General features: G+C 42.3%; 1 protein-coding gene across 1 annotated transcript in view; it reads right to left on the bottom strand.

Moving 5' to 3' along the window:
- CUNH3orf52 (chromosome unknown C3orf52 homolog) overlaps positions 1-13,536 on the bottom strand; it is a 37,928-nt gene extending 24,392 nt beyond the window's left edge. Inside the window, exon 1 of the mRNA XM_004706475.2 lies at positions 13,402-13,536. Within this exon, the coding sequence (XP_004706532.2) occupies positions 13,402-13,536 (135 nt within the window). The remainder of the gene's footprint in view (positions 1-13,401) is intronic.
- Positions 13,537-19,029: the final 5,493 nt, after the last annotated feature.

The following is a 19,029-nucleotide window of genomic DNA, read 5'->3' as shown; positions in this document are numbered from 1 at the left end:
AGGCCCTGGCTTGTAACGTTGAACCCCCAAATACGAATTGGTTGCTTTACAAGCATTGAGATCTCTGGTCTGAAGCCTACCCATCCTTCAGGAACCAGATCAAACCTCACTTTCTGCAGAGGCCTCCCACACCGCTTCAATCCACAGAGACAGGGCAAGATGTCTTAGAACTATGAATTGACAAGCTAGTTCATGAACTGCTGCCACAGACGGCCTAGTCTAGCTCCAGGTTCCAATAAAAGGAGACAATGACCTCATCTTTCTAGGTAAACTGAAACCACATGGAGAGAGTGGCAAGTCTGTAGGCTTCCCTGTTCTTATAAGACAATTGGGAAGATGGTACCAAAAAAGAAGGAAGGAAGGAAGACTAAACTCAACATCATGGATTTGACTTACAGCAACCCTAAAGGACAAGGTAGAACTGCGCCTTTGGGTTTCCAAGACTGTAACTCTTTATGGTAATAGAAAGCTTCATATTTCTCCCAGGTAGCGGTTGGTGGTTTCAAACTGCTGACCTTGTGATGTTACTACTACCTCGGGGCTTCATGTAAGGAAGGCACAGGACCAAGCAATTTGTTGGTTCTCTTGTGCATAAAGGTCACTATGGACAGACTTAAAAGCACTTTTCAACAACTACTTCAAAACTATGAATTTGCTGGTTTATTATTATTCTAATTAAGCTGCCATCACTTAAAATGCTTCTTCAATTTAGATTAGTAAACTGAGATCAAAGTGTCTGAAATAAACCAGAAAAGAAAACCAGTCTTCTCTATACTTTTTCACTTTGAACTCATGATATTGCCATATTTACAGAGAGGCCAGCAAATTAGAGCTAAGTGGCTTACTGTATTCCTTCCTCAGATCAAGAAAGAATAGATATTATTTCCACTGCCTTTGCATAATCTACTTGTTCCAGCCTTTGAAAGAGAAAGGTATCCACAATATAAGAAGTCTCTTTCTCAGTGAGCCACAACTCTCTCCATCCCTCACTCATCTCTCAACCCACTTGAAATGTCTTTATCATTACAGATGTGCCACACAACCCCTTGTATTTTACTTAATTACCTAATCATAAGTTAACTGGCATCTGTACGTATATATTATAATGGTGTATATGTGTGTGTTTGTTGTTAGGTGTCATTGGGTCAGTTCGACTCACAGTGGCACTATATATAAAACAGTGAAGGAAACACTGCCTGATACTGTGCTAGCTTCCCAATCATTGCTATGTTTGAGCCCATTTTTACAACCAATGTCAGTTCCTCTTGCTGATGGTTGATATAGTTTATTGTGCCAACCTGGCCGATAAACACATGTGGGGTTAATTGAAGGGCGGAGGGATAAATGGCTCGGTGAGCCTCGCCTTTCTAGTTCTCAGGTCTCTTGTTTTCTGATGGTTGCACCAAGTACAGCTGCCTTAGCCAGTTCCCTGCTTCAGCTGGCAAGGCTCACTTCCTGCAAGACATCCCTGAGGAGAAGCCACATGGACCTACCCTGATGCAGCCCTGGATGCTGGAGCACCCATGTGGAGACCCCTGCCAGCGCTGAGATGCTAACACGTTCACTGACTGCTTTTTCCTCCTGCAGTCGGCATCATGGCGTCTGTTTTGTGAGACGGAAGAGAACTTTGTGGATTGGTGTTGGACATATGGGTTAATGGGTTAATGTTGGACTTGTGGGCTTGGGCAGCACTGGATTGGGATATTTTCTTGCTGTGAACTTAACCTTTATATAAAGCTCTCTCTTATACATGAGTTTCTGTGGATTTGTTTCTCTAAAGTACCCAGACTCACACAATGGTCTTCATGTTTTTCACTAACCCTGTACTTTACCAAGCATGTCTTTCTTCAGAAGAAGCTTCCTCTGATAACACGTCTGAAGTATAGAAGTTTTGCCATCTTCCCTTCTACAGAGCATTCTGGCTGTATGTCGTCCATGACTTAAGGCTGGTGGTTTTGAATTCCTGACCTTTCAGCTAGCAGCCCAAAGCAGAACCAGTATGCCAACAGGGTTTCTTGTAATCAACACAGTCTTAATATATAAATGATAATTTAGATAAGTATAAATAATTATAAATCATGTAAAGTTATATTTATATGTCTAATCCCCTGCCATCAAGTCAATTCTAACTTATCACAACCCTGTATAGGGTTTATGAGACTTTGTAAATCTTTAGAAGAGCAGGCAGCCTCACCTTTCCACTTTGGAGTGACTAGTGGGTTTGTACCACAGAGCTTGCTGCTAACACTCATTTCTGCATATTTATAAGCTATCTGCATCATATTTTCATATATTTATATTTACATGTATGTAATAACATCAGCAGAAATAGCATAAGCTTGAGATCTAAAAAAAAAATAGGTTCCGTCTCAGATTCATCCCTATATAAACCTGAGTCTTAGTTCCTTCATCTGTCAAATCAGAAGACTGATTCTCTTTTAAGTTTGTTGTAATAATTAAATACATTTATATGTCAGGAATATTTGATACTATACAAGTACAAGACACAGGATTAATAAAATATACACATGAGCTGCGTTGCAACATTGGAAACCTTAATACAGAGTTTAAGGAGACCCACACATTATTCTCTTTTTTTCACATTATTAAGTATCTGAGTCTTGAACTTGCTTTAAACAACACTTTCAGTGCCACTACACTCATTGAAATACACTTTATTGAAATACACTTTAACTTATTCTACATAACCAAAGGGAATGAGTAAAATATTTGGTAAAGGATTTTGGGGTTTTATATTTTTAAGATTTTCCTGTTTAAGCATTTCTAGAATGCACTCAATACGCTCCTATAGCCCCTGACCTTCACTATGTTCCGGTTACTCCTATTGGGTGACCTACAAAGCTAACTCACAAGGAAGTCCACACTATTATTTATACCTGACTCACAAGGAAGTCTTTAGCTCATTAAAGAGCAAAGGTTACTGGGGAGGTGCTAAACAATTAGCAAACACTGATAGCCTGTGTGTGTTTTGCATTTTCTACTCTGAAACATTTTCACAAAGGCATTCCGTCCTTAAAGAATCCAAGTAGCATTGTTACATGAATATAATTTTACAGCTGGAAATGTACAAATTTGGTGCCTGACCCAGGCACATTCCTTTTAATAGGGAAGCTGTCATGGTTGTTGGGTGAAATCAATTAGTTCCCACTCAGGGTGGCTCTATGTGTACAACAGAACACAACACTGCCTGACTCTCACAGTTGTTATGTGTGAGCCCAGTGTGACTGCCACATGTATCAGTCTGTCTCAGTGAGAGTCTTCCTATATGTGCTGATCCTTTACTTTACCAAGCACAGTGTCCTTCTTTAGAGACCAGTCCTTCCTGATCATATATCCAAACTAAGTAACATGAAGTTTCACTATCCTCGCTTCTCAGAAGCATTTTGTCTGCACTTCTTCCAAGACACACTTTGTTCTTCTGGCATTCCACTCAATATTCTTTGTCAGCACCATATTCAAATGCATCTATTCCTTTTTCAGTCTTTTTTATTCATTTTTCAGCTTTCCATGCATATGAGGACATTTTAAAAGCCATGACATAAAAAAAATGGGAAACATCAATATGCTGTTGACAAATGACACACCTTAGCCACAAAGACATAAATAAATAAACTAAAGATCAAAGGATGGACACATACAAATATACAGCTATCATCAACAAAAAGAGCAAGAGAGAAGAATTGATTTCTGATAAAATAGTCTCTAAGGCAAAAAAAAAAACAACCAGGATAAGATGCAAAAAATGCGTCCTGTAATGACTAAAGGGTCAATTGAATAAAAGGATATAGCCATAATAAAGATCTATGTATCCAATGAAAGAACCTTGTAATGCATACATAGAACTTTAGTGGAATTGACATGAGAAATAGACAACTCACAATAATAGTAGACTTTAATACACCATTTTGGATAAAGGATAAAGCAACTAGAAAGGAATTCAACAAAGACACATAATAAGATGCGCAGTCAATCAACTCGATCATGTAGATATATACAGAACACTCCACCCAGCAACAGAATGAGATACATGTGCTACCACCACACATGGACCATTCTCCAAAATAGACCATATGTTAGACCACAAAACACATTCCAATAATTTAAAAGCAATAACGTATTGCAAGGCATCTTCTCAGATGACAACACTTTAAAATTAGAAATAAACAGTAGGAACATCAAAAGAAAATGATCAATGTATTTACATTCAATAACATTCTTCTTAAAAACTAGTTGGTAATAGTAAAAAAAATTATTTTTAATTCCTTGAATCAAATGAGAATGAAAGCACAACCCACCCTAAACCTCTAGAACACAGTACAAGCAGTGCTCAGAGGGCAATCTATAGCAAACATCAAAAAAATCAGAAAGAAGCAAAATCAACACCTTACTCCAACATCTTCAACAATTAGGAAATGAGCCCAGACACACCCACATCAACAGAAAAGAAAATTAATAAGTAAAGAATAAAACAGAAATAAGTAAAACAAGTCAAGAAGTTGGTTCTTTGAAATGATGAGTGAAATTGTCAAGGCACTGGCATATCCAACAAAGAAAAAGAGATGCCATAACATGATAAGAAATTAAATGGTTGATGACACAAGAGAACCAGCTGAAATACAAATGATAATGACAGAATATTGTAGAAAAGCTGTCCTCCATCAAATTAAAATCCCTAGAAGCAATGTAGAAGTTCAAAGAAACACACTATGTACCTATCTATACTAACACAGACAGAAAGACAAACCCTGAACAGACCCACGACAAAAGAAAAATTGATCAGGTCATTAAGAAATTCTCAACCTGTAAGATAATTGGACAGTCCCTCACAGAAGGGCCACATGGAAGGGATGATAGATCCAGGGTGAAGTATAGCACTGATGAAACAAATAATTATCCTCCAGTTCTTTAATATTTCCTCCCTTACTATTATGGTCTTAGTTTCATCTCATTAATCTTGTGAGACATATATACATTCATTTGTCTAATTAAGATTGTTTGATGCATGAAATCCAAGATAGATAAACCCTTCAGAAATAGTTATGGAAGTAATAATTCCCTGAGGGTACAGGAAAAGGGTGGAGGATGAGGGAACTAATAGCAATGATGACTGTATAACCTCACACAAGTAAAACTCATTCTGGTATTCTCTGCTTTCAGCCAAGGGCCACTCCTGACATCCGCAATGATAGCCTTCACTCCACTTCCTCCTCTGAATCTTGCTGGAATCTCTGGAAGTTCCTTGTCAAAGTACTACATCAACTCTTCTGGAACTATCCTCAGCAAAAAGGCTGTTTGCATGTTATGGCAATAGAACATCGATATGTAGATCGAGATAAAAAGCATAGAGTGACAGAGCTTCCAAGATGGCATCCAGGTAGAATCATCCACCCAATGCTCCTGCTGTTAGGTCAGAAAATTAAGAAGTAAGGCGGCCAATATTGGAAGTCAGTGCACCAGAAATAGAGTTCAAGTGCATTAGGGTCTGCAGGTCTGAACTCCCCCTAGGATTTTCATCCACAGAGCGATTCAAGGGCTCGCTGAACTGCTCTAAGTAAAATGTGTCTGCCTAAGGGCTGCACTAATTCCTCAACAGGCCCAGCTGGATGGCGTCTGACACCGCTCCTGCACCCAAGATCTGAGACCCACAGGGTGCAGTAGTTTCCCCAGACTGCTGTCTGAAGGTGGTCATCATCTCAGGCTTATAGAGAGCCTCTGAGAACTAGACACAAGTCTCACACTGGAGGTCTCCTCTCTGAAACCCTCTCTGCTCCAGAATTCCCAGGCTTTGATCTCCTCTCCCCAACCAGGAACAGAGTGACTGCATTGGCCATCCACTTTCCCCTCTGCTCAGCTACCTGCCTACCAGCATGGGTAACAACAGATAATTAGACGCTAATTTGCTGCATTTGGAGAGCCCCAGGATATTTACCTGTGGTAGAGCATAAATTCCCAGGGCACCGCCTGTGCAGGAGAGAGCCAGGGGTGATGCAGGAGAACAGCTGGGGCAATTCAGACCCAGTGGGCCCCAAACCCACATTACTAATCTGGTACTCGTTCCCTTGGGGGGAAAGCACAGCAAAGCCCTGATACCAGGGCACCAAACAAGCCCATTATTAAAAACAAAATTAACAACAACAAAAGTAAAAACTGCTTTTAATCTGAGGTTAGGTTATTTTGTGTAACTTTGAATGTAAGCCACCAGAAACCTGGAGCATTAACACAACTTTAACATGACAAAGCAGATGTTCTGAGCATAGCCTACAGATATTTAACAGAACAAAGCAGGAAAAGTCAACAGGAGCTGAAAGCCATAGCCCAGGCCAAACACTGGTCCTACCAGTTTGGGGCCTAACAAAGATTTTTTTAAAAACTGTTCATAGTGGCCAGAACTAGTTTGCCTCCAGTGTGTGGCCCCAGGCCTCACGGCACCCCTACCAGGTCACCCCTGGACCTGCGGCTACACTGTCAGACCTTACTGGATCAGCAACAAATCTGCCTACCACTGCTGGCCTCAATTCACCCCCCTAGGGCCTCTCTCCACCAAATCGTGATGGCTCCTCACCTGATTGGCCTACACAGGGTGAAATACAACCATTTCACCATTGGCACCTGAGAGGGCCCATCCACCAGCCTCCAAATATAATGGACTAGGATAAGAGGGAAACCCCCAAAGGAAAAAGCCATCGCCTGACCCCAACAGGAGTTGGCTAATGGCACCCCACAAAAGCATTCCCACCAATCTCCCAAAGAGAGAGCCCAGAGTTCTTTGACTCCTGGGAAAATGGTGCTTAACTCCTCCAAAATGACATGCAGACAGCAAACTTCCTCAACAACCTCAACAAACAACCAGGAGAAACAAAATGTTGGTAATGTTGGAGGAAGTTCTTAAAGAATGAACTTAAAGATGCTCATAGAAGAAGCAGACGTCAATATGCCACAAAAAGAAATCAGAATGCTGCTTGGAGTCATACATGATATGAGGGAAATAATATAGAAAAAGGATGAAACAATAGAGGAAATAAAGGCCACAGACTAAAGAGAAATACAAGAGTTAAGGGATGAGTTAACAAAAGCAAATAACAAATTCACAGACTTCACCAACAGACTAGAAGAAGCAGAGAATCATACCAGTGACCTCAAGGATAACCAGGCAGAATTCAACCAACAGGAAAGACAGTCAAACAAGATAATCAGAGAAGCTGAAGAAAACCTGAGAACAATGTCTGATGCTATGAATAGGAACAGCATTAGAATAATTGGATTACCAGAACACGACACAACAATGAAGTCAATGGCAAAAATAGCAAAAATAGAGAAGAACTTCCCCAGCTTAATGAATGAAAATCAGGCAACCATTCAAAAGACCGAAAGAATGCCAGCTAGACTGAATCCCAAGAAGAATTCACCAACACATATAATGATTAAACTATCAAATATTGAAGAAAAGGAGAAAATCATAAGAGCCACTAGAGGAAAAAAGGCAGTGACCGATAAAGGTACCCAAATAAGAATATGCTCCGACCAATCAGTGGACACCATGAAGAAGAGGAGAGTGGAATAACATATGTTGAATGTTGAAAGAAAATAATGCAAACTCCAGAATACCCTACCCAGTCAAATTTTCTATCAAGTTAGATGGAAAAGTAAGAGTCTTCCCAGACAAGGAAAAACTCAAAAAATATGTAAAAAGAAAACCAGCTGGACAAAAACTTCTTATTGACCCAGTGTGGTCAGAAAAACAACACTCACCAAGCACAAATAGGAGACCAGCACATAGAACAACTCCATCCAGAGGGCGACAAAGAGAAAACAGCCCCCAACATAGCATTAGCAAAATGGGGGAAAGAAGGAAAGAAGGAACCTCACACACACACAACATAAACAGATAAGATAGGTAGGTAGGAAAATACCCAACACAAAAGGTACAAGATGATCAGAGTCCACAGATGGATGTAATAACACTGAATATCAATAGACTGAAGTCAGGCATTAAAAGGCAGAGGTTAGCAGACTGGCTTAGAAAACATAATTCATCGCTCTGCTGCCTACAGGAGACACATCTCAAGCTCACAGACAAAAACACGCTGAGAATTAAAGGCTGGAGAAAAATATACCAAGCAAATGGCAATGCAAAAAAAGCAAGGGTAGCAATCTTAATCTCTGACAAAATTGATCTCAAGGTACGAGCCACAACAAGAGGTAAAGAGAGGTTCAAGGGAACAGTAGACCAAGAACCAGCGAGCATAATAAATAAATACATGCCCAACAAGAGACCCACAAAATTCACCAAACGCTTCAAAAGATGAAAAAATAAATCACAGGCTCAACAATTATATGAGGTGACTTTAATACACCACTCTCTGAAAAAAAACAGATCACAGGGAAAGAAACTTAACAAGAAGGCTACAGATCTAAATAGCACAATTGGATGACTTGACCTGATAGATATTTTCAGAGCTTTCCACCTAAATGCAAAACAGTTCACATTCTTTGCAAGCCAACATGGAACATACTCAAAGATAGACCACATGCTGGGACACAAGTCAAACCTGAGTAAATTCAAGAACATAGAGATTATACAGACTTTTCTCTCTGACCACTATTCCACAACGCTGGAAATCAACAGAACGGTGAAGAAAACAAGGGCAATCAATTGGAGGATAAATAACTCCCTATTGCAAAAGGAGTGGGTATTGGCCCAGGTCAGAGATGAAATCAAGAAGTTTCTAAAAACCAATGAAAATGAAAATATGGCATATCAAAACCTTTGGGACACAGCAAAGACATTTATCAGAGGACGTTTGATAGCAATACATATGAAAAAGGAAGAGAGACTTATGGTTGATATGCTGGTGCAAAACTTTCACCAATTAGAGCAGAGTCAACAGGCCAATCCTACTAACAGAAAAAGGAAATAAATAATAAAAATCAGGGCTGAGATACAGGAGAGGGAAAACAATTCAAAAAATCAAGGCAGTTAAAAGCTGGTTCTTTGGGACGCTTAACAGAATTGATAGACAGTTGGCAAACCTAACCAAAGAAAAGAAGGAGCAAATTTCAATATCCAGGATGAGAGATGAAACAGGGGACATTACAACAGACCCTAATGAAATTAAAAGGCTAATTACACAGTAGTATAAAGGCTTGTGCTCCAATGAATTCAACAATTTGGAAGACATGGACAAAAACTTGGAAAAACAATCTCTCCCTAGATTAGCCCAGATGGACATCCAGAATCTCAACAGACCCATAGCAATGGAATAAATAGACAAGATTATTAAGTGATTACATAGACAAATACTTGGGGAGGGGGATCTCTCCCTATATTAGGCCAAATGGACATCCAGAATCTCAACACACAATAGCAATGGAAAAAATAGACAAGGTTATTAATGGATTACCAACAAAAATCCCCCCAGGCCAAACAGATTCACAGCAGAATTCCATGAAGCATTCAAGGAGGAACTGATGCCAATTCTACACAAACTCTTCCAAAGCACAGAAAAAAACAGGAAGCTCCTCAACTCTTTCTATGAAGCTAATAAGACACTGATACCTAAAGTGGGCAAGGTTCCCACAATAATTGAGAGCTACAGACCTATATTTCTAATGAACATCAATGTAAAAATCCTTAACAAAATACTGGCCAATAGAATACAACAGTATATAAAACGAATGATTCACCATGACCAAGTGAGATTCGTCCCAGGGATGCAGGGAGGGTTCAACATTCGAAAGTCCATCAGCATTATTTGACACATTTACATGAAAAAGGGATAAGAACCACATGATAATGTTGATAGATGCAGAAAAAGCATTCAACGACATTCAAGTTTAAGGAACTCAGAAAGATAGAACAGAAGGAAAATCGCTCAATATAATACAAGCTATAAATGAAAAATCAACAGCCAATGTGGTAGTCAATGGAGAATAGATTAAAACAATCCCACTGAAAAAGGGGACCAGAAAAGGATGTCCCTTGTCCCCACTTTTATTTAACATAATACTGGAGATCCTAGCGAACAAAATAAAGCAAAGAAAAGATATCAAAGGTATTCATCTGGGGAAAGAAGAGTTAAAACTGTCATTATTAGCAGATGATATGATTTTATTTATGGAAAACCCCAAAAGCTCCACAAGAGGAGTGTGGAAGCATTAGAGGAATAGGGTAGAATGACAGTATACAAGATCAACGTACAGAAGTCTTTCAGACTGCTATATACATTGGATTAGCCTTAGAAGTGGAAATTTTAAAAAGGTAGTACCCTTGACAACAGCCAAGCACAAATTGAAATATGTAGGGATATACATAACAAACAAACAAACAAAAAAGATTTGTACAATTTGTACAAGGAAAACTACAGAACACTATTACAAGAAACCAAGAGTGACCTCCACAAATGGAAGAATATCCCATGCTTGTGGATTGGAAGACTCAATATAGTAAGGACGTCAGTCCTGCACAGGGCACTATATAAGTTTAATGCAAATACCAATATCATTCCTCAAATAATTGGAAAAACTGACTACCAACATCATATGGAAAGGGAAGAAGCGCAGAATCAGCAGAGAACTCCTCAAGAAGGACAATGTGGGAGGGCTTGCTTTACCTGACGTCAGCACCTATTATACAGTCACAGTGGTCAAAACAGCGTGGTGCTGGTATAATGACAAATATTCAGACCAATGGAAAAGAACTGAAAACCCAGAAATAAAATCATCAGTATACAGACAACTGATCTTTGATAAGGGCCCCCCCAAAAATATCATATGGGAAGTGGATGCCCTCTTCAAGAAGTGGTGCTGGAATAAAAATGGATATCTACCTGCAGAAAAATGAAGCAAGACTCTTACCTCACTCCATGCACAAGAATAAACTCAAAGTGATCACAGACCTCGAGATAAAACCTCCAAATGTTAGGGCCATTGATGAGTGAATTGGGATAAACCTAAGAACTTTGACACGGGGAACACATAGGCTATTGGAAACAGGAAAGGACACAAACAGAGAGGAAGCACAAATTGACAAGTGGGATATACTGAAGATAAAACACCTGTGTACATCAAAAGAATTCACCAAGAGAGTAATAAAAGAGCCCACAGACTGTGAAAGCATCTTTAGCAATGACATATCAAAGACCTTATTACTAAAATCTACAATACTCTGTAAACCTGCAATAAGAAAAAAAGAAAGAAAAAAAAAGAAAATAGCCCCCTGAGGAGGTGGGCAAAGGACCTGAACAGAAGTTTCACAAGGGTGGAAATCCAAATGGCCAATTAACTTATGATCATTATTCATAAGGGAAATTCAAAGTAAAACAAATATGAGATACCACCTAACACCCTCAAAGCTAGCCAAATTCAAAAAATCAAAAAGTAACAAGTGTTGGAGAGAGTATGCTGAGATAAGAACTCTCATCCACTGCTGATGGACCTGTAGGTATGTGCAGCCATTAGGGAAATTAATTTGACGATACCTAAAACAAATGGAAATCAAGCTACCATATGACCCAGCAACCCTACTGGGCATATACCCAGAAGAGGTAAGAAACAGACCACGGCCAGGTACCTGTGCTCCAGTGTTCATTGCAGTGCTGTTCACAATGGCAAAGAGCTGGAAACAACCAAATTTCCATTAATAGACGAATGAATTTTAAAAACTCTGGTACATACATACAATGGAGTCCTTCATATCTCTAAAAAGCAGTGATGAGTGCATGAAGCTCATAGTCACATGGGAAGAGTTGGAAATTATGCTAACAGAACTAAGCCAAGCACAAAAGGACAAGTAAACATGAGTCCACTGAGGTAAGCTTAAAAAGCACAAGGGGAATCATTCAACTTTGAAATGGCCTGCTAATCCCAGAAATCAACATTTGAGAGCCCAAATACTACACTGCAGAGGGGTGGGACCTGGAAAGATCAGAGTGGTGCCACAGGTGAGGGGCTTCCCTGTACACAGCTCAAGGAAGCCCTGCTGGCACACAGTCTGTATGCTCAGGTGGAAAGTTGGAACCTACCAGCGACTCCACAAGAAACAGATAAGGCAATTTATCCTAAATACCCAGAGCTTTAACAACTGGCCTCCTCCTGTCTGGAGGAAGATGGAGACAATTAGTTCAGTGGACTAACAGACCACACAAACAGCAATCTCCCAAAGGCCGAGACCAGAACAACTCGATGGTGCCCAGCTGTCACCACTAACTTCTCGGAAAAGTATCACACTAGGTGGTCTTCAGTGGAATGTGAGGAAAGCATGGCATAGAACTCAAAATCTGAAAAGCAGCCAGGCTTATTGGTCAGATAGAGACACGGGACCCCTGAGACCAAGGCCCTCGGTGGGTCACCCTTCATTCTACCACCTCTGTGATAGAATAATCACCCACTGAAGATCAGAGGAGCAGCATTCACTCACAGACAAAGTTCAGAGGCTTAGGAAAGAAAGAGGAATGGAAACAGGGAACAGAGGGAGGCATTGGACTAGGGGGTAGTACATCAAAGGGATTGCAAGAGATGCTTTGAAATCAAGTGTGGGAGTTGGTGGATGTAAAACTGATGATCTGCTCTGTATACACCTAACTTACAATAAAAAAGCTTAAAAGTTTTTACAGCCTGGGAAGCCCTTGGCAGTTCTTCTGTGTTCTAAAGTGGCTATGAGTTGGCTTTGCTTTGGGTTTACAGTCCAGCCCAAGCCCACCCCCACCGTAAGGGTGAATCAGAGGGTGAAGAGAGTGATGTTCAAAAGTCTCACTGCTTGACAGGCTGTAGGTGAGATGAGTCATGCTCCTGTCACCGGTGAAGGTGAATCAAAGACAGCACTCACCAAGGCCTCCCTTGGCGTCTGAGATGAGGCGAAGAATAGTCTGGAATCTTTGCCTCTGAAATGATTTCCCTTCAGTTCAGCAGGGCAAGTTCACCCCCACCCCCTCCTCCAACGCCACCCTAGTTCTCGTTCTTGCTGTTTGCCTAGCTCTCGCGTCTTATGAACTCAAGAAGGCAGACCGACCAGGACAAGATACAAAGTGTGTGTTGTGCTGAGTGGAGAATGGGTTGGGGGACGTGGCTGGAAAGGGCCAAGTGCTAAAGGGGACAGAGAGAGTCCCGGTAGGAAGAGGAGGTTCCGTGGATCGCCTAAGGTTCCCTCGCTGCAAAAACGCACTTGAATGAAAAGTTACATAACGTCGTACAAGTCACTTCTGGGAATTCTGTTTCTCTAGAACGGCCGCGCCTCACATCTCGGATTCCTAACGTGCCACGGGGGTCGGAGGGACGGCCAGGGAGTGGTGGCCGAGACGCACAGTGGAGCATCCCAATGCTCTGGTGGACACCTGCCCGGAGCGGCGTGCTCCCATAGCGCCGCCAGCGGCCCGGGGACCTCACCTGCGCCCCGCCGGGCTCGGGCGAAGAGCGGAGGGTCAGGACGGCGCCATTCAGAGGCGTCTGCTCATCGGGCTGCAAAGCGAAGACGGAGAGCTCCAGTTGTTCTCCTGGCGATGGGGACCCGGCGTCCCCCATGGATGATCAGAGCAGAGCTGAGGGGCCGCGCCCAAAGGCAGGAGCCACACACCTGAGCGGGCAGCGTCCAGGCTGTAGGGGTGCCCCTCACTGCACCCACCAAGCGCGGCGGGGACGCCCTGCCTGGCGGGGCGGGACGGGGCGGGGCGTGCTGGCTGTTGGCCTGGCCCCCGGGACGCGCCCTTTGCTCCTGGAAGCCTGATCGTGGGCTCTGAGCAGAGGGCTGTTTTTCTGGTTTGTTCAGAGAGAGCCAGCCACCTGCTAAGGAGCCCTTGCCGGTGATGCGGATGCGTGCAAACCCATAGCTCAACTGGGAGCAGACTTGGGAAAGGACCGTCCGGCCGCGCCATCCCCGGGAAGAAAGTTTGCATCCGTTTCTAGCAGCTGTATGTTGACAGGTCTTGCTCCCGCCCTCCCTGCCTAACAAAAATGCATTCACTGAATCAGCGTATTCCTATGACGCCTCTACTACTACGTGCCAGGCACCGTGTTCAGTTCTGAGCACATAAAAATGACGAATGAACACACGTCCTGCCCCTTAGCAACTAAGGAGTCAGCCACCCAGTATCAGATGTGCGGCCCACTCTTCCTCATGGCAACCAGAACTGTGGCCCATAGTGTTTTCAAAGACTGTTTTGCTGGTTTCCAAAGTCGCCAGCTTCTTCTTCCAAAGCACCTCCAGGTGCACTCCAGCCTCCGACTTCTCAGTGCAACTTTTCAGGTAGCAGTGGAGCTGATTAACTCTTTGCAGCACCCAGGGACTCGGGCAGACACAGAGGCCCCGTCGCATTGGGAGAAAAGCCTGCTCTGGAATCCGGCTGCCTCAGTGGGTTTCTAGAGGTGAGAGCTGGGGCTTCATCTCTCTGTGCCAGGCTTTCCACTTCTGGGATCTGCTAGCTCGTGCCCACGCAATGGGGGTATTGGCAAGAGTAAGAGCTGATGTAAGAAAACTTACATAGCCACTGATCAGTGACTAACATATAGTAAACATTCATAGAGGTTGGTTATTGCTATTTACCTTTCACTGATCATTGACCTCGCCCATCTGGTGGTGGAGGGCGGACGAAGGTCCACTGGAAAACACACCACACTGTCTTGATTGTGCTCAAGACCAGAACTTCTGGTTTAGGGGGCCTAAAATTATTGTTTGCTAAGCACAGTCTATTGGGATCCAAATGCCCCACTTTCCAAGCTCCTGTTCAGAGCAAGCTTGCTCCCTCCTTCTCACCACCCTCCAGCCACCTCTGCCCTTAGGTTCAAGCACATCAACACACACACACACACACATACACACACACACACACACACACACACACCAGTTGAGGGTCTGCACAGGAAGCACACTAAAGATGTTAACTGATGTGTTAGTGTTTAGCTTATTGGTACGTCAAAATCACTGACCTTGTGAGGCCTAATTCCCATAGGAGAAGCAAACGAAATATAAAAATCATATATGCAAAAGACTGATGCTGGAGGAGGGAACTGCGGAAGGAAAAGTCAAGCAGACTAAGGGAGGCTGAGGTCCTAAGGAGGTGAGTGCAACTTTAAGTAGAGTGTTCAGAACAGGCTTTACTGAGATGATGAAATCTGAGCGGAGAGTTAAAGAAAGCAAAGGAATTAGCTGCACAGATTTCTGAAAGAAATGGGAATACCAGAACTAAGGACTTAAAGATAGACTTAAGCTTTACCTCTTGGAGAAACTCTAAAGCAGCCAGAATGACTGAAGTGGAGCTATAGAAGTCATTTGGTTATGTGTTGGGCTGCTAATCACAAGGTCAACCGTTTGAAACCACCAGCTGCTCTGGGGAAGCAAAAATGAAACTCTCTACTTCCATCAAGATTTAGACTCAAAACCCCAGAGGGGTACTTCTACCCTGTCCTATAGGGTCCCTATGATTTGGAATCGACTTGATAGGAGTAAATTTGAACATTGGGTTTTTGTCACCTTTATTTGCTTTAACTCCTAGGGTATCTTCATATTCCCAGAGTTTGGCCCGCAGCCAGCCACATCACTCTCTGGAAGTGTTCATGAACTTAATTGTATTGAGCATGGACTGTTGGCTGAGTCCTGGGCCTTAGACACCAACACTTTTCAACCCCCCAGCTTCCATTCTTACCAAGGCAAGACGACTCCCCAGAATCCTTTGTTGATCCTAGGAGCTCAGACTCCAGAGGAGATTTCCCCAGTCAGTCAGGTGTATTACAGCTACCTTCTAAGCCAGTCGTTCTCAACCTGTGGGTCGTGACCCCTTTGGGGGGTCAAATGACTCTTTCACAGAGGTCACCAAATTCATAACAGTAGCAAAATGACAGTTATGAAGTAGCAATGGAGATAATTTTCTGGTTGGGAGTCACCACAACATGAGGAACTGTTTTAAAGGGTCATGGCCTTAGGAAGGTTGAGAACCACTGTTCTAAGGCTTCTTTCTCGAAGCACAGATGCCTAAAATCTCCTTCTGGTTTTCAGAGCATCAAAAGGCAACAGTTTCTGTCACAAGCACACTCTCAAAACCAGATCTCTCAACACCTTCTGAGTACCGTAAAGCAAATGCTGTGTATTCTTTAATCAAGACTGGGTGCATATTCAGAATTCCATAAGCCTACCTAACTCTCTGATGGAGTGGTATAAACAGCTAAGCACCACTTTAAGGCAGTGAAGGTTGGAGGTTTCAGGCCCTCCAGAGACACACTCAAAGAAAAGAAAAACCTACCATTGAAAATCCTACGGACCACAGTTCAACTCTGCCATACATGGAGTCGTCATGGTCAACATTGACTCAACAGCCACTAGTTAACCCTTGCAGGCTGCTGCCATCCTTTTATAGCAGGGGGAAGAAGTATTGGCTTTGAAAACAAGCAACCCTAGCATCAGATTGGGACTCTTCCTAGTTGTATGTTCCTCGGCAAATTGTTCACTGTCTAATAAACATCTCTGTTGCTGTTATTGTTGTTGTTAGGTGGGTTCCGACCCACAGCGACCCTTTGCACAACAAAAGGAAACACTGCTCGTTCTGCACCATCCTCACAGTTGCTCCTATGCCTGGGCCCATTGATGCAGCCCCTGTGTCAATCCATCGCATGGAGGGCTTGCCTCTTTTTCACTTTACAAAATCTGATGTCTTTCTCCAGGGGCGAGTCTCTTGGGATAATATATCCAAGCATGTAAGATGAAGTCTCGTCGTCTAAGGAGAGCGCTGGCCTTCCTTCTTCCAAACAGATCAGTTTCTGCTTTTAGCAGAGCATGGTTGAGTTTGTTAATTGTGCCAACCTGGCCGATAATCACATGTGGGGCTAATTGAAAGGCAGAGGGATAAATGGGTGGTGAGCCTCGCCTTTCTAGTTCTCGGGTCTCTTGCTTTCTGATGGTCACACCACGGTGCAGCTGCCTTAGCAGTTCCCTGCTTCAGCTTGCAAGATTGACTTCCTACAAGACATCCCCAAGGAGAAGTCACATGGACCTATTCCGATGCAGCCCTGGGTGCTGGAGCAGCCGTGTGGAGACCCCTGCTACTGCTTAGATGCTTACTCGTTCACTGACTCAGCTTTCCTCCTGCAGTCGGCATCATTGCCTCTGTTTTGTGAGGTGGAGGACTTTGTGGACTGGTGTTGGGTTAATGGGTTAATGTTGGACTTGTGGGCTTGGACAGCATTGTGTTGGGATGTTTTCATGATGCACACTTTTCTTTACATAAAACTCTCTTATACATGAATTGCTATGTATTTGTTTCTCTAAAGTACCAAGACTAATACAATGGTACTTAGAATATTCTTCTCCAGCACCACAATTAAAATGCATCTATTCTTCTATGGTCTTCCTTATTCAATGTCCAACTTTAACATGCATATGAGGCAATGAAGAATATCATGGTTTGGGGCAGACACATCTTAGTCCTCAAAGTAACATCCTTGCTCTTCAACACTCTATAGAGTTCTTGTACAATAGATTCACTGAATGCAATGCATCTCTTTGATCTCTTGACTGCTGCTTCTATGAATGTTGATTGTGGATCCAAGCGAGACAAAATCCTTAACAGCTTCAATCTTTCCTCCATTTATCATGATATTAGTTATTAGTCAAATTGTGAGAATTTTGGTCTTCCTCACATTGAATTTTAATCCATACTGATGACTACAATCCTTAATCTTAATCAGCAGGTGCTTCAATGACTTCTCATTTTCAGCACACAAGGTTGAGTCTTCTGCATATTATCACAAGCTAGTATTCAATCCTGATACCATATTCTTCTCCATATAATCCAGCTTCTCTGATGATTTGCTCATGATTGAACTAGTATGGTGAGAGGATACAACCCTGACACCCACCTTTCCTGATTTTAAACCAGGAGTATTCCCTTGTTCTGTTCTCACAACTGTCTCTTGATTCATATACAAGTTTCAAATGAGCACAAGCGTTCTGGAATTCCCATTCTTCTCAAGTTTATCCACAGCTTATTGTGGCCCCCACAGTCAAATGCCTTTGCATAGTCAATAATACACAAGTAAACATCTTCCTGGTACTCTCTTTTTTGCACCAAGATCCATCTGACATGTACAATATCCCTTGTTCCATGTGCACTTCTGAAAGTGGCCTGAATTTCTGGCAGCTCCCTGTCAATGTACTGCTGCGACCTTTGTTGGATGATCTTAAGCAAAAGTTTACTTGTGTGCAATATCAATGATATTGTTCCATAGTTTGAGCATTCTGTTGAGTCATCTTTCTTTGGAACAGGCACAAATACGGATCTTTTCCAGTTAGTTGGCCAAGTAGTTGTCTTCCACATTTCCTGGAAGCGTGAGTGCTTCCAGTGCTTCTTCAGCTTGCTCAAACATTTCAATGGGTAGTCCATCCGTTCCTGGAACCTTGTTTTCAGCTAGTGCATTCAGTGCCATTTGAATGTCTTCCTTCAGTACCAATGGTGCTTGCTCATATGTTACCTCCTGAAATGATGGAATGTCAACTAGTTCTTTTGGGTACAATGACTCTATATTCCTTCTTTCTTCTCTTGATGCTTCCTACATCATTCAATATTTTGCCTAAAGCATCTTTCAAGATTGAAATTTAAGGCTTGAGTTTTTTGTTTCTTGCGCTCTTTCAGTTTCATATATACTGTGTTTTCCCCTTTTCTAATGGCAAAGTATTTGGCTTTATCTACTCGAGCTGCCTTTTTGAAAGTTTCTATTCAGCTCTTTGACTTCATCCTTTGTACCATTTGCTTTAGCTACGATGCAATTAAGAACGAGGGTCAGAGTCTGTTGTGAAATCACTTTGATCTTCTCCTGTCTTGTAAATGACCTTTGGCTTTCTTCATGAATGTCTCCCACAGCTCATCAGATCTTCTGTCATTAGTATTTAAGGAATCAAATCTATTCTTGAGATATTTTGGCTCTTGTGGACCTGTTTTCATTTTCTTCAGCTTTAACATGAACTTATATATGAGCAATCAATGGCTTTTTCCAGTCAGCCCATGGTACAGTGTTAGCCATTGATATTGA

Source organism: Echinops telfairi, unplaced genomic scaffold, assembly GCF_000313985.2.
Source record: "Echinops telfairi isolate 266 unplaced genomic scaffold, ASM31398v2 ScPeMD7_6;HRSCAF=24_0, whole genome shotgun sequence".
Lineage (NCBI taxonomy): Eukaryota > Metazoa > Chordata > Mammalia > Afrosoricida > Tenrecidae > Echinops > Echinops telfairi.
Note: the sequence above shows the minus strand (reverse complement) of the source record. Positions and strands in the feature narration are given on the sequence as shown.